This window comes from Balaenoptera borealis (genome assembly GCF_965194805.1).
Source record: "Balaenoptera borealis genome assembly, chromosome: 2".
NCBI classification, from domain to species: domain Eukaryota; kingdom Metazoa; phylum Chordata; class Mammalia; order Artiodactyla; family Balaenopteridae; genus Balaenoptera; species Balaenoptera borealis.
In genome coordinates, this window is record NC_138867.1 from 176805888 (window position 1) to 176820647 (window position 14760).

At 45.8% G+C, this 14760-nt stretch overlaps 1 protein-coding gene across 1 annotated transcript; it reads left to right on the top strand.

Moving 5' to 3' along the window:
* Positions 1-667: 667 nt before the first annotated feature.
* On the top strand, positions 668-13928 carry CLEC17A (C-type lectin domain containing 17A). The gene is made up of 11 exons (XM_082380594.1): positions 668-2597; positions 4633-4665; positions 4748-4798; positions 4882-4923; positions 5098-5139; positions 5782-5922; positions 6008-6070; positions 8195-8290; positions 8501-8652; positions 11187-11296; positions 13779-13928. Exons 1-11 carry the CDS (start codon positions 2399-2401, stop codon positions 13909-13911), a joined length of 1062 nt encoding a protein of 353 aa, XP_082236720.1. The 5' UTR covers positions 668-2398; the 3' UTR covers positions 13912-13928.
* Positions 13929-14760: the final 832 nt, after the last annotated feature.

Genomic DNA, 14760 nt, shown 5'->3' on the forward strand with positions numbered 1-14760 from the left:
CGCGCGGGCTTTTCTCTCTAGTTGCGGCGAGTGGGGGGCTGCTCTTCATTGCGGTGCGTGGGCTTCTCATTGCAGTGGCTTCTCTTGTTGCGGATCACGGGCTCTAGGTGAGTGGGCTTCAGTAGTTGTGGCACACGGGCTCGGTAGTTGTGGTTTGTGGGCTCTAGAGCGCAGGCTCAGTAGTTGTGGCGCGTGGGCTTATTTGCTCCGCGGCATGTGGGGTCTTCCCGGACCAGGGCTTGAACCTGTGTCCCCTGCCTTGGCAGGAGGATTCTTAACCACTGCACCACCAGGGAAAGTCCTTCTGAGCTATTCTTGACAGTCAAAATTGTATGTATTTAAGGTGTACAACCTGATAACCCAATATACATGTATATTGTGAAATATTCACCACAACCAAGCCAGTCAACATATCCGTCACTTCAGAGTTAACATTTTCCTTTTCTTTTTTCTTTTTTTGTGTTAAGAACACCCAAGATCTACCCTCTTAGCAAGTTTCAAGTACACAGTACAATGTTGTCAACTATAGTCACATTGTCGTTTTCTAAAATGTATTCATCTTGCACAACTGAAACTTTGTACCCATTGACCAACATCTACCCATTTTTTCCCTTCCTCCAGCCATGGGCAACCATCTCCCTGCTTCTATGAGTTTGACCATAAAGGGGGCAAGGGAGCACATGTTCTGACAGAGCCAGGTGGAAGCAGCACGGCAACTGTCCCTTGTGCCACATTTTGTTGGTTATAAGAGAGTCACTAAGGCAAGCCCAGATTTAAAGGGAGGATAGTTAGACTCTACTTCTTGATGGAGTGGCATGGTCACATTGCATAAGAACATGTAGGACATGAGATATTGTTGCAGCCATCTTTTGAAAACGTAATGTGCCATAGCCATGGAATGAGAGAGAAGGGAGGCGTCATGGTTGATTCTAGGGCTGTTTGCCCCAAAGGCGGATGGTGGTCGTTTTGAGAAACATAGGCAGGCTGCTTGCTTGGGCCTCAGTCTGCTTATTCCACTGCTTCCACGAGGCTCACAGGAAACACCCACATCCTTGAGGTACCAAAAGACGCAGCCACTCCTATTGCAGCCCTTTCCCCTGTGTCCATCATTTCACTTCATGCTGTTTTGGGTGTGAATCAAAACCTCATCCCTTGGTTTCCCCATAGGGTAGACAGACCTCTCTCTCTCTCTCTCTCTTTAACTTTCACTTTTTAAATACCCTCCAGTCGATGTCACGTTCAGGATGAAAAACACTCCTTTGCAAGTTCTCTGTATATGACTGTGGTAGGCAGCCTTCAAGATGGCCTCCAAATGATCCCTACCTCTTGGTATTTATGTCCTCGTGTGGTATCCTCCCACAGTGACTCAAAGCTGGTCCGTGTGATAAATATAGTGGAGATCATAGTTTGTGATTTGTGAGGCTAGATCATACAAGGCTTTGTGGCTTCCATTTTGGCCTATGCCATGTTGTGAGGATACTCAATCAGCCCTTGGGAGAGGCTCACATGGCAAGGAACTGAGGCCTCCTGCCAACAGCCATGGGAGTGTGCCATCATGGAGCAGATCCTCTAGCCCCAGGCCAGCTTTCTGATGACTGCAGCCCTGGGCAACATCTTGACTGAAACCTTATGAGAGATCCCGAGCCAGAACCACACAGCTGCTCTTGAATCCCTGAGCCTCAGAGACTGTGAGATAATACGTGCCTACTGTTTTTTTAAGTCATGAAGTTTTGGGGTAATTTGTTATGTAGCCACAGTGAGCCTAAAACTTCACTGTGGGAATGTGGGAGTACTTAGCACCGATCACTTTAACGTCTTGTTGTAAATGTCACCCCCTCCGGGAGGCCTCCCCTGACCACCTCTCTACATTAGCCCCCATCCTATCCCTTTACCCTGTTTTATTTTATTTTAAAATAATACTTAGTTACTATTGGAAATAAAATAAAAAACCAAACCATATTGCTTATTTCTATATTTCTTTATAGGTTTATTGTCTCTCCTGTCTCGATTGAAGTTTCATGAAGGAAGGAGCTTATCTATTTTTCACCCAGGGCTTGGTGCTGTGTAGGAACTCAAATGCAGGGGCTGTTGTCATTGTTACTTCTATGCATGAATCCAAACTGGGGAGAAGAATAAGTGTGTGTGTGTGTGTGTGTGTGTGTGTGTGTGTGTGTGTGTGTGGTCTGTGGTGTTCCCCTCAAGATAGATTTGCATGTTCTTGACTTTTAAAGAAAAAAGGAACCGAGAAAAGCCCTAGTCACTTGAGTTGAGGACACAAGGAGAAGAAGCTGTCGAGCTCTGCCTGCTCCTTCTCAGGCTCCTGTGTTATCTGCAGTCATGTGCACCCTGTATACTAACTCTGGGTGCAGGGACCTGCCAGGTATGGCCCTGGCCAGGCATGGGCTGGGGGCCAGGGGTGGTCAGGACCCAGGTTACAGTATTCCCACCTTGGGGCCAGAGATCAGGGTGTGAGGGACAGAGGAGGAAATGGGCTGGGCTCTCATTTGCCTTTCCTCTGGAAGGGCCCGGAGAAGAGGATGACGATGATGATTATGAGAACACAGCACCACTGTACAAGGACCTTCCTCCCAAGCCAGGTAAGAGGAACTCTCAGAGGCCAAGTGAAGAGATGTGTGATTTGAGGGATGAGGTTGGGGAACAGATTTCCCAGGGGGAACTAGCTGGACACTGCAGACATACATGGTCAGCCTGCCCATACTGGGCACCATGATGGTGGGAGTATCCATGTGTCCACCCTGAGGGTCTCTCAGTCTGATGGGGGAGGCAGTTCTGGACATAGTCTTGGGTGAGCAGGTCTGAGAGGGGAGGGACTACGAAACTGGGGAAATCCTGAGGGTAACTGAGGGGTCTGCCTGCAATAGTGGGAGGATTTGGGGTCAGATGAGGGGACATTGGAGTGAGACTTGAGGGATGAACAGGAGTTTGTTAAGAAGAGAAGCCCAGAAAAGAACTGGTGGATGCAAAGACCCCGAGACATGAAAGCCAGTATTTCAGAAGCTGTGAGTGGACTGTTGTCTCTCCAACCTCTTCGCATTCACACCCAGGGCCCAAATTTGCCTTTAAACTTGGGTGGCCCATGCCTGGCCAGGGACTCAACAAGAGTCCAATGAGTGTATATAAAAGTGGAGTCTTTGGGTCCAGTGGTTGGGACTGGGTGACTTTACTGCCGTGGCTTGGGTTTCACCCCTGGTTGGGGAACTGAGATCTCGCAAGGTGCATGGCAGCGCCAAAAGAAAAAAAAAAAGTGGAGGCTTTGAGGTTTCCCTGAGTCAGCTCCCACCAGGACCCCTGAATGTCCTTGGACAGGGGCCATTCCATGTGGATCCACGCCCCCCACTTCTGAGTCCAGAGTGGAGTCAATCTGGGAGGTCCCGGGGCACCATGGGGCTCAATATGAGTTAAGGAGGTACACGGGGCTCTGCTTTTTGACTGTCCGTCTCCAAATCCCACTTGATCCCAACATGATCCCCAAGCCCAACCCGGAGACCCACCCCATCGCTGTCTTCAAGGCCACCCCTTCCCCAAATTTAGATCCCATCCCCATCTCCAAATGCAGCCCCATCTCCAACCCATCTCCATGTCCAAATCAAAGTTATGACCAAGCCCCAACACAACTACAACCCAACCTCAACTTCTCCCCCATTCCCCAATGCAGCTACAACCCATTCTTCATCCCAACTACACCCTGAATCACAAACCTACTCCCATGTCCACCACTATCCCTGACCCTTCTTCAACCCTATCATCTCAATCCAAACCCTCATCCCAACCTTAACCTTGACTCTATTCCCATACCCAAACTCACTTGTGTCTTTAACTTAGGGTGATCAACTGTCCCAGTTTGTGCAGGGATGAAAGATTTCTTGGAATGTGGGACTTCCTGTTTTAAAATTAAGAAAGTCCTGGGTAATTCAGGATGGTTGGTCACTATATCTTAATCCTGTCCCTATCCCTAAGCCCAATTCCGCTCTCATGCACAACCCCATCCCTAACCCTGCATTGCAATCTCAATCCTGTTTCTTTTTTCTTTTTTTTGACCACACTGTGCGGCATGCGGGATCTTAGTTCCCTGACCAGGGATTGAACCTGTGCCCCCAGCAGTGGAAGTGTGAAGTCCTAACCACTGGACCGCCAGGAAAGTCCCTCTTTTTAAAAAAAAAAAAAAAATTAATTAATTTTACAGTAGGTCCTTGTCGGTCATCTATTTTATTTTTATTTATTTATTTATTTAAAAATATTTATTTATTTATTTGGCTGCATTGGGTCTTAGTTGCGGCATGCGGGATCTTCCTTGTGGTGTGTGGGCTCTTCAATGCGGCGTGCAGGTTTCTCTCTAGTTGTGGCGTGCAGGCGCCAGAGCACGTGGGCTCAGTAGTTGCAGTGCGCAGGCTTAGTTGCCCCACGGCATGTGGGATCTTAGTTCCCAGACCAGGGATCAAACCAGCGCCCCCTGCATTGGAAGGTGGATTCTTAACCACTGCACCACCAGGGAAGTCCCAGTCATCTATTTTAAATATAACAGCGCGTACAGGTCAATCCTGTTTCCATCACTGCCTTTCCACCTCATTCCCATCCTTGGACCAGCTCTAATGCTGAGCTTCTCTTCGCCAGGCTGGATGGCTCCACCAAGGCCTCCAAGGGCAGGTGAGCTGGGGCTGGGGGTACAGGAGACCCAGGGCTGGCTTTGTCCTGATCTGGACCTGAGCAACCATTCCTCCCTCCTCAGGAAAGAAAACAGAGAGCCCCCCACTTCCCTGCAAGCTCCCGAAGAACACAGGTGAGTGTCTAGGGCTGGGACCTTCCTGTTCACTTGGCTGAAGCCCTGCTCTGCATGACTGTTGTCTTTCTGACCCCTTCCAGGCCTGAACCTCACCCCTGTCACCTGCACAACTCCTCAACTGGGTGAGCAGTGGGAATTCCCATTACGAAGCCTGAGAGGGGACACTTGGAAGACCTCCCTCCCGTCCCCCAATTCTGACCAAAGAACAAATCAGAGGGCTTGGGGGGAGGTTGTTGATCTTGGAAGACAAAGTCTTTCAGTGACTTCTGAATAAACCTCTCTTGCCTTTCTCCCAGGCACTGATCTTGTACCTCCTCCATCCCAGCTGCCTATAGCCAGTAAGTCCTTTAGGTTTACCTCTATCTCCCCTCTCATGGTGGCCAGTGTATTTGAGACCTACAGCTCTGGAGTGAGACCCTGGTAGAGAAACATTTCCTTTCAGAAGCTCCTCCTTTCTGAGTCTAAACCAGACCCCCAGGGACCCAGGATATCTACCAGGTACTCTTCAAGCCCTACCTCCTGCTTGCCTATAAGTTATGGGAAATGTTCTCTGCCCCAGATGCAAGGGTCCACAGCTTGGGCCACCGGGGAGCAGCTTGGGCAGGGGCTGCTGGAGTGTAGAAGATAATGCATCCTAAATGTTAAGAGAAGAGCTGGGTCCAAGTTATGCATGACGTCTCCAAGTCCTCAGTTCACTTATTTGCAAAATGGGAATACTATTTAAATCTACGTCATAAGGGTGAGGAGCCAATAAGATAATAAGGGTGTGACAGAATGTGTGGCATATTGTATGTATTCCACAAATGCTCTGGGCTTCTTTAGGGTTTGCTCTCCCTGATATTCTCTTGCTGACCCCACCTGGTGATATAGTCATGACCGTAGTCATTTGCCCCCCTGCTCTTGGCGGAAAGCTCAAGGGTCCCTTCCTCGCTATCTGAAGCACCAGCATCAGTCTCTCTGTCCCCATCTCTGCCTCCCAGCAACTCCAGTGCCCTGGATCAGTCAGAAGTCCGGAGGTCCTAGGTGTTACCAGGAGGAGAGACTGATGGTGTACGTGTGTCTGCTGGTGGTGGTGTCACTGCTCATGGGCTGCACTTGTCTGGCTGTTACCCTGATTAAATGTGAGTAAGGTGAGGATGGGGCGTGCAGAGAAATTGGGGAAGGGGTATGGGAGGACTTGGGCTCAAGCTGGACTCCTTCTCATAGACCAGGAGGTGGTGGAAGAGCTGCGGATGTTAACCTTTCAGCAGATGGCATGGCGAGCGAATGGTGAGTGCTTTCAATCATCCCTTCAAACCATGCGTGTCGAGCTCGAACATGATCCTCAAATCCAGCTTCATGACCAACCCCAGTGCCATCTTTGCTAGGCACTGTGTTAGGTAGCAGGGTGGGGGATGGGTGGGTAGGATGGTGAACACATCAGACATAGTCCCTGTCCCTGTGGAGTGTGTGTGTGTGTGTGTGTGTGTGTCTAGACCGCCACTGTCCAATATGGCGACCATGAGTCACTGTGGTTGTTGAGCACTTGAAATGTGGTCATTTTGGATTGAGATATACTGTAAGTCTAAAATAGATACGGGGGGCTTCCCTGGCGGTCCAGTGGTTAAGACTTCGCCTTCTAGTGCGGGGGGTGCGGGTTCCATCCCTGGTTGGGGAACTAAGATTCCACATGCTTCGCAGCCAAAAAAACAAAAATGTAAAACAGAAGCAATATTGTAAAAAATTCAATACTTTAAAAATGGTCCACATCGAAAAAATCTTTAAAAAAAATACATACAGATTTCATGGGAATTCCCTGGAGATCCAGTGATTAGGACTCGGTGCTTTCACTGCCTTGGGTCCGGGTTTGATCCTGCTCGGGGAACTAAGATCCTGCAAGCCACGTGGCATGGCCAAAACAAAAAAACAGAAAACCAAAAACACAAAACAAGCAAACAAAAAAACCCAACCAAAAAATACATATTTCAAAGATTTGCTACAAAAATAATGTCAACTATATCAATAATATTAATAATGATAATCTTTAATATTGATTATACACTGAAATGCTAATATTTTGGATATGTTGAGATAAATAAAAATGGCATTCAAATTAATTTTACTTTCTTTTGACTTTTAAAGCACGTGGCTACTAGAAAATTTAAACTTACCTATGTGGTTCACATCTTGTTTCTGTTGGACAGTACAAGCATAGACAGCCATTTACCCAATTATCATCCAAATGTGGGTAAAATTCCAAGTTTTGATGAATAGTCCAAAGGAAGAGGAAGGCAATTCTATGAAAAAATCTAACAAGTGGTCTTGACCTTATCTTTGGGAGTGTCATATAGAGTTTTGCTAGGGAAATGGTACTATAGCTGTGTGAAGGAAGAGAAGGAATTAACTTGGTAAGGAGTTCAGGGTCTCAGGCATGTGCAAAGGCCCTGTGGTAGGAGGCGACGTAAGTACAAGAGAGGAGAATGGTGAAATTGGGTAATTGAGAGATGATGGATGCTTGGATGAGGGTTGTGGTTGTGGGGATGAAGAGTAGTAGGTGGAGTGGAAAGATTTAAGAGGTAAAATTGACCAGACTGGGGATGAGTGAGAGAGAATGGTGGTGAGTGAGAAGGAAGAGTGTCAAGGATAACATATATGTGTTATCTATCTATCTATCTATCTATCTATCATCATCTATCTATCTATCATCTATCTATCTGTCTATCATCTATCTATCTAGTATTTCCGTCTTGTCCAACTGAAGGGCCATCTAGTGATGGCCCTGGGGAGTATTGGGAGAGGGCACATTTGTGTGAAAGTAGTGGGAACACATACATTAGTTGTAGAAGAGGCCTTCACTATGATTCCTGAAGTCTGAAAATTGCTCCATTCCACACTCCTTCACCCCAAACTTCAGACCAAGCCACTCTTCCACTCAAAACCCATCAATGGTTTCTCACTGCCCAGAGTCCAACACAAAACCTTTAGCTTTGCATTTAAGGACCCAGACACCAGACCTCTTCCCACTTTGAGCTCAAGCTCCTGTGAGGTTCCACTTGACCTCTACTGCACCAGTCTTTCCCAACATGCTGGCCTCTGGACCTTTGCTTCCAAGGTGGCTCCTGCCTACTGAGCCTCCCCATCCCCTTAGAGATACGGAATCACCATTTTTCTTTAAAACCCACCTCCTGCAAGAAGCCCACCATCTTTACTCTTCCCCATGCCTCAGGGATTAATCTCTCCTTGGAGCCACACTAGAGTCTTCTTGGGCACTGAGCATGTGTTTTTGAGTTTTACCACCACCCACTAGAACATGGGTGCAGTGGGGGAACACAGTGGTGTGTCTGCAGTCAGTGATGGGTAGGTGGGTAGATGGGGGTTTGGGTCTCTAACCCTACATCCCATCCCTGCTGACAGTGACTGGCATGGCGGGGCTAGCCGGCCTGAAGAAGGACATTGACCGAGTAAGAGCTGACACCAACCAGTCCCTACTGGAACTTCGGGGCTTATTAGGTGAGTGGGACTTGGGGAACTTCCCTGAGATGGGGGACATGGCAGAGCTGCTACACTGCATAAATCCATCGGAGTGATTCTCAGTGTAATCTATGTGAGTGGTGCCCACCTGGAGTGGAGCAGTGCATAGCCTGCACAACTGTACATGGCATACCATGTACCTTACTCTGGTTCTGGGGCCACTCTGACAGAATCCTATCCTGTCCCCAGACTGTACCAGGGTCACCTGCCCTGAGGGCTGGCTCCCTTTTCAGGGTAAGTGTTACTACTTCTCTCCAAGCACCAAGTCATGGGATGAAGCCCGGAAGTTCTGCCAGGAGAATTACTCTCACTTGGTCATCATCAGTAACTTTGCTGAGCAGGTGAGCTCTCCCTACCAAGCCCTTGAGAACCAGCAGGGCCAGCCTGCCTCTCTTCTAGGATTTACATATCCTTCCCAGGCCTGGATGTAGAGAAGTTGGAATTGCTTTTGAGTCACTAAAACTTTTTTTTTAATAATATGTTTTATTAATTAATTTATTTTTAATTTTTGTAAAAAAATTATTTTTGGCTGTGTTGGGTCTTCGTTGCTGTGCGCGGGGTTTCTTTAGTTGCGGCAAACGGGGGCTATTCTTCATTGTGGTGTACAGGCTTCTCATTGCAGTGGCTTCCCTTGTGGAGCACGGCCTCTAGGCGCACGGGCTTCAGTAATTGTGGCATGTGGACCCTAGAGCACGTGGGCTTCAGTAGTTGCGGCACATGGGCTCAGTAGTTGTGGCTCATGTGCTCTAGAGCACAGGCTCAGTAGTTGTGGTGCACGGCCTTAGTTGCTCCACGGCATGTGGGATCTTCCCGTACCAGGGATTGAACCCATGTCCCCTGCATTGGCAGGCGGATTCTTAACCACTGCACCACCAGGGAAGTCCCCACTAAAACTTTTAATATCAAGGTTAAGGGGGTATGCTTTGCTTGAGTTCAAATCCTGATTGTGTTTACTTATCCTCTCTGAGTCTCAGTTTTCTCTCTAACATGGAAATATAATATAATGGCTATCTCTTAGGTAGCACTTTCTATTCTCTAGGCTGTATTCTAAACATCTTATATGCATTCACGTAATTCTAACAACAGCTCTATAAATTAGTGTGTGAGTCAGGAGAGGTTATGTTATGCTGAAGTAACAGACAGTCCCTATAGCTCAATGATGGAAGTGTATGAGGCAAGTCATACATTGACTTTTAAAACTTCTACCTATGTGCACTCACAAAGAAAGTCACATGGGCACTCCTATGTTTTAAGGTGCAGGGAAGGATGGTTTCATCTATGTTTATGTAGAAGGAGAATTGGAATATGTGTAAATAACTTTAATGACTTAATACTACCAAAGCTAAGTGGTAAGACCATTTGTACACAGTACATATCATTACATATCAGTACTTCACAGATGAGGAAACTGAGGCATATTTCACTTAAGCAACTTGCTTGTTACAACTAGTAAGTGTCAGAGCTGGGATCTGAGCCCAGGAAGCTGGTTTCAAAGTCCATGTTCTTGGCCATAAGCTTCATAGCACTATTTGATTAGTGTTTGCATGGTTTATCTTTTCCCATCCTTTTATTTTTAACCTGGGACATCCACTGGATGAATGATCCTGGACAAATTACTTAACTTCTCTCTGCCTCAATTTTCCCATCTATAAAATGGGGTTAACAATCCTTGCTTCAGTAGGTCACAATGAAGATCAAATGAGACAATCTGTGCAAAGTGTGTAGGTCACTTATTAACTTATTAATTCAACGAACACTTTTTGAGCACCTACTATACGCTAGGCACTATTCTAATTTGATGGGCCAAGCAGCTCTTTTCTCTTTCTGGCTTCCTAATACTTCTCTGGGGTTTTCCCAGGAAACAGGGTCGAGGTACACTCTACTTTTTCGAGTTTTCATACCCATCTGGGGTTTTGGCCATCACCTCGGACTCTACAAGGGAAAGAAATGCAGAGCCCTCTTTCTGGCACCCACCATGTCTACATCTCCATAATTTCCTTCACATTGCAATCTTTCCTCTCTACCTTTTAAGGAATCTTGGTCTTGAATAAGGTTGAGTGAATGAGATATGATTTGCATAGAGTAAAATGTACAGATTTTAAGTGTACATTCACTGAGGTTTGGCATATGTATACACCTGTGTAACTGTCAACCCAGTCAAGATTTACAATGTTTCTACCACCCAGGGAGTTCTTTCATGCCCCTTTTCCAGTCACCCCACCCCCACCCTAGGGAACTACTTATCTGGTTTCCCTTACCATAGATCAGTTTGCCTGGAGAGGAGTTGCTTTAAATCATGATATTTTCATATTCTTCCTAATCTTTTGTCTTTTGCCCAAGTCCTTTCTTTTCTCCCAAAGGCCTGGGCTTTGGAAATATAAAAACCAGGAATCCCCATTCCTCTCCTTCTCCCCCCACCCAAGTTCTTCTGCCTGGATGCAGATGAAGACTGCAGGGTGGGGTGAAAGTACCAGGGAAATCAAGATATCACTTATTATTATTAACATGTTCCTTAAATTATATAATGTTAAATGTTAAGATGTCATAGTACTTACTGCATGTCAGACACTGTTTCAAGCTCTTTATGCATACTAATTCATTCAATCCTCTCAATAACTCTGTGAGGAGGTAGCTACTATTATCCCATTTTACAGAGGCGGAAACTGAGGCACAAAGTGTTCCATAGGTTTTGCAAGAAAGTGGCATGACTATTACCACTGAACATGCTCAAGTGGGAGGAATGCGTTGATCTTGTTCTGCATGCCGTGGGGACTGGGAAGGGTATTGGGGTGGCACTCACAAGCCCTAAATGTGTGTGGGAGAGAGCAGAGGGTGTGTAGAAGAACTGATGGCTGAATGAAGTTTGTACTTGCAGAACTTTGTGGCCAAGGCTCATGGCTCTCCTCGGGTATACTGGTTGGGGCTGAATGACAGAAACCGTGAAGGGGACTGGAGGTGGCTGGATGGGTCACCCATCACTTTGAGGCAAGTATCCAGGGCTCTTGGGATCTCTCTTCCTTGTAAGTCCAAACCAGCAGATTCTTTAGAATTCCAGGCTGAGCTAGACTGGGAGGCACAAGGGTGCTTTTTTTTCTGATAGGGCTTCTGGTGCCTGTACTTTAATTTTTCCTCCATTGAAACATCTCAACCTTTAGCACAACTGCTCAAACATATCAAGTCCCCAGACCAATGGTTGGAGGGGGGAGAAAAAGGAAAAGGAGGCATGGCTATAGGGCAAGAGGAAGAGGAAGATTTGGATTTGCCAAAAGGATGAACAGGATCTCATTTTTTGGGCACTCTTTATATTAACTCATTTATTTAAGCTTCTTAATAATTCTGTAAGGTGAGTACCATTATTATCTCCATTTTGAAGATATGGAAAATGAGGCACAGAGAGCTTAAGCAACCTTCCCAAGGTCAGACAGCTAGCAGGTGGCAGTGCCACCCAACCTGGCTTAAAACTCTATGCTCTTAGCCATTATGCTTTACTTTCTCAAGGAGTGTATGTATTTGTATTTTAAATAAATATTAACAAATTGTCCACCATGCTGGTTATACCAATTTATTCTCTCACCAGCTTGACTACAATTTTTTTCCCCCCACACATTTATCAAACTTTTGGAATTTTGTTGGTTTAAATGTAGGTGAAAAATGGAATCCCAGTGTAGTATGAATTTGCATTTCTCTTATCCCTGAGGTTGGGTGTATTGTCATATGTTTAATAGCCATATGTATTAACTTTTCTGTATTTTTTATATTGCGGTTTTGGTCTTTTTCTTACTGATTTCTAGGAGCTCTTTCTATATTAGAGATATTAGTGTTTTGTCTGGGGATTTTATTTTTTATTAAAGATTCCTGGAGGGAGGCAGAGCTCTGCAAATTGAGATGTCATGGCATGGTGTGGCACTGCAGTTGCTCAGCTCATATCCCTTCATGGGGCTGGTGAGGGCTCCCACCAGCAGGGGGCATTGACTGCTAAAGGTTCACAGTTATGCTTTCTCCAGAGAGTTGACTTCAGCTGAATGGAAGCCTGTTCAGCTAGGAGGTTACTCCACTCCCATTGGGGTCATGCCACAGACAGTGACCGGTTAAGAGAAGCCTGGACCCCTTGTTTCAAGTTGGAATAACTCTGTGGTGCTATTCAAATTCCAGAGCTTCCTGTGGGATCAGGCTGAGGCTAGATCAGGCTGAACCCACATCCTTGCTCAATTCTATCCCCTGCCCCATCCTGCTTCTCTCACTCCCTATCTCCTGAGAACAGCCCTTAATAAATCCTATGCACCCGAATTGCCAAATCTGGCTCTGCTTTAAGGGAACATGACCTAAGACATTACAATACCTGGAAGGTTGGGAGGAACGTGGTGTGACAGAAGTGTTCTTTGGAAGAGGAAGCAGAAACTGACCAGATGCTGAACCCAGTTTCCTGAATCAGGAAACTGATTCAGGAGCTGGGAGAATCTCTGGTGAACAGGGAGGTGGGGCTGAGTTAGAATAGACAAGCTGCTGGGGTGAAGGGGATAATGCAGCATTTTTAGGTAATTCTGAAAGGCTGAGAAATGATTCGGATGGAAGAAAGAGCCCTGAACCACGAAGGTCTTTCTTTTTCTTTTTTTTTCCTGATAGTCTTTTTTTAAAAATTAATAAACTTTATTCTTTTTTTCTGTTTTCTTTTATTATTATTTTTTAATTGAAGTATAGTTGATGTACAGTATTATATAAGTCACAGGTATATAATATAGTGATTCACAATTTTTAAAGGTTATACTCCACTTATAGTTATTATAAAATATTGGCTATATTCCCTGTGTTGTAAAATATATCCTTGTAGCTTATTTATATATAACTCGTACCTCTTTCTCTCCTACCCCTGTATTGCCCCTCCCCACTTTCCTCTCCCCACTTGTAACCACTAGTTTGTTCTTTATATCTGTGAGTCTGTTTCTTTGTTGTTGTATTCACTAGTTAGTTGTATTTATTAGAGTCCACATATAAGTGATATCATATAGTATTTGCCTTTTCTTGTCTGACTTATTTCACTCAGCACAATACCCTCCAAGTCCATCCATGTTGCTGCAAATGGCAAAATTTCATTCTTTTTTATGTCTGAGTAGGATTTTATTTTTTAGAGCAGTTTTAGATTTACAGAAAAATTGAACAGAAGGTACAGAGAAGTATTTCCCATATTCCTTCTCTCCCTCACACTTTTTTTCTATTATTAACACCTTGCATTAGTGTGGTGCATTTGTTATAATTGATGAACCAACATAGATACATTATTATGGACTAAAGTCCATAGTTTACATTAGGGTTTGCTCTTCGTGTTGTACATTCTATGGGTTTTGACAAATGCATGATGTCATGTATCTACCATCACAGTATCATATAGAACAATAGTTTCACTGCCCTGAAAAATCCCCTGTGCTCCACCTATTCATCCCTCCCTATATGCACTTTTTCCTTTATCCAGCTTTTGGGACCCACAGGAACCCAACAACCTCCATAATGAGGACTGTGCCAGCATGAACAAAGGTGGCACCTGGAATGACCTCTCTTGCGACAAAACTACGTATTGGATTTGTGAGCGGAAATGTTCCTGTTGAACCCAAGAGCTGAAGTTGGGTGGGGTTCCGTACCCGGTACCCCTTGGCTTTTGGACATGAGAACCTCCTGCCCTCTGAGAACTGAAGTGGACATGCCCAAGATGGAACCAGCAGCCTGGATGTAGCGAGTTCCCTGGGGTGCAAGTCAGATCATTTCTAGGGCGAGGACTTGGGGGCTTGTTCAGTTGGATGGTGTCTTAGTCTGTTCAGCCTGCTGTAACAGAATACTGTAGAGTGGATGGCTTATAAATAACAGACATTTATTTCTCAAAGTTCTGGAAGCTGGTAAGCCCAGGATCAAGGCTCAGGGAGATTCAGTGTTTAGTGACGACCTGCTTCCTGGTTCATAGATGCCGTCTTCTCGCCGTGTCCTCACATCCTGGGAGGGGCGAGAGCTCTCTGGGGTCCTTTTCATAAAGACACTAATCCCATTAATGAGGGCTCCACCCCCATGACCTAATCACTCCCAAAGTCCCTACCTCCTAATAGCATCACATTGGAGGTTGGAATTTAACATATGAGTTTTTTTGGAGGGGGGGGACATAAAACTCACTCCATAGCAGATGGTGAGCTGGAGAGACACCAGGTCTTGGTAATGGTCTCCCAGTTCTGGGGTCTGGAGGAAAGTCACCAAGTCCCTGGCTCTTAGGAAATGATACTGATTCTGGGAGCTCCAGGTCTGGCACTGATTGAGCTGGAACGGAAAATACCCTGGCTCCTCTGGACCATGTTGTGCTGGGACTGGGATCCCTTACTGCCTACTTGATGTGGACCAGCTTCTGGGAAGCAGATGGGGCAAAATTATTCCTGACATGAAACTTTTTTGATGTCCTGGGTGAGGTCTGCCCA

Excerpts from the sequence above, each read along its gene's own strand:
- CLEC17A (XM_082380594.1), top strand. The coding sequence starts at position 2,399 with ATGGGCTGGGGGCCAGGGGTGGTCAGGACCCAGGTTACAGTATTCCCA. Across the intron at positions 4,799-4,881 it reads CAAGCTCCCGAAGAACACAG|GCCTGAACCTCACCCCTGTC; the intron begins GTGAGTGTCTAG and ends GACCCCTTCCAG. Across the intron at positions 8,653-11,186 it reads TCAGTAACTTTGCTGAGCAG|AACTTTGTGGCCAAGGCTCA; the intron begins GTGAGCTCTCCC and ends TTGTACTTGCAG.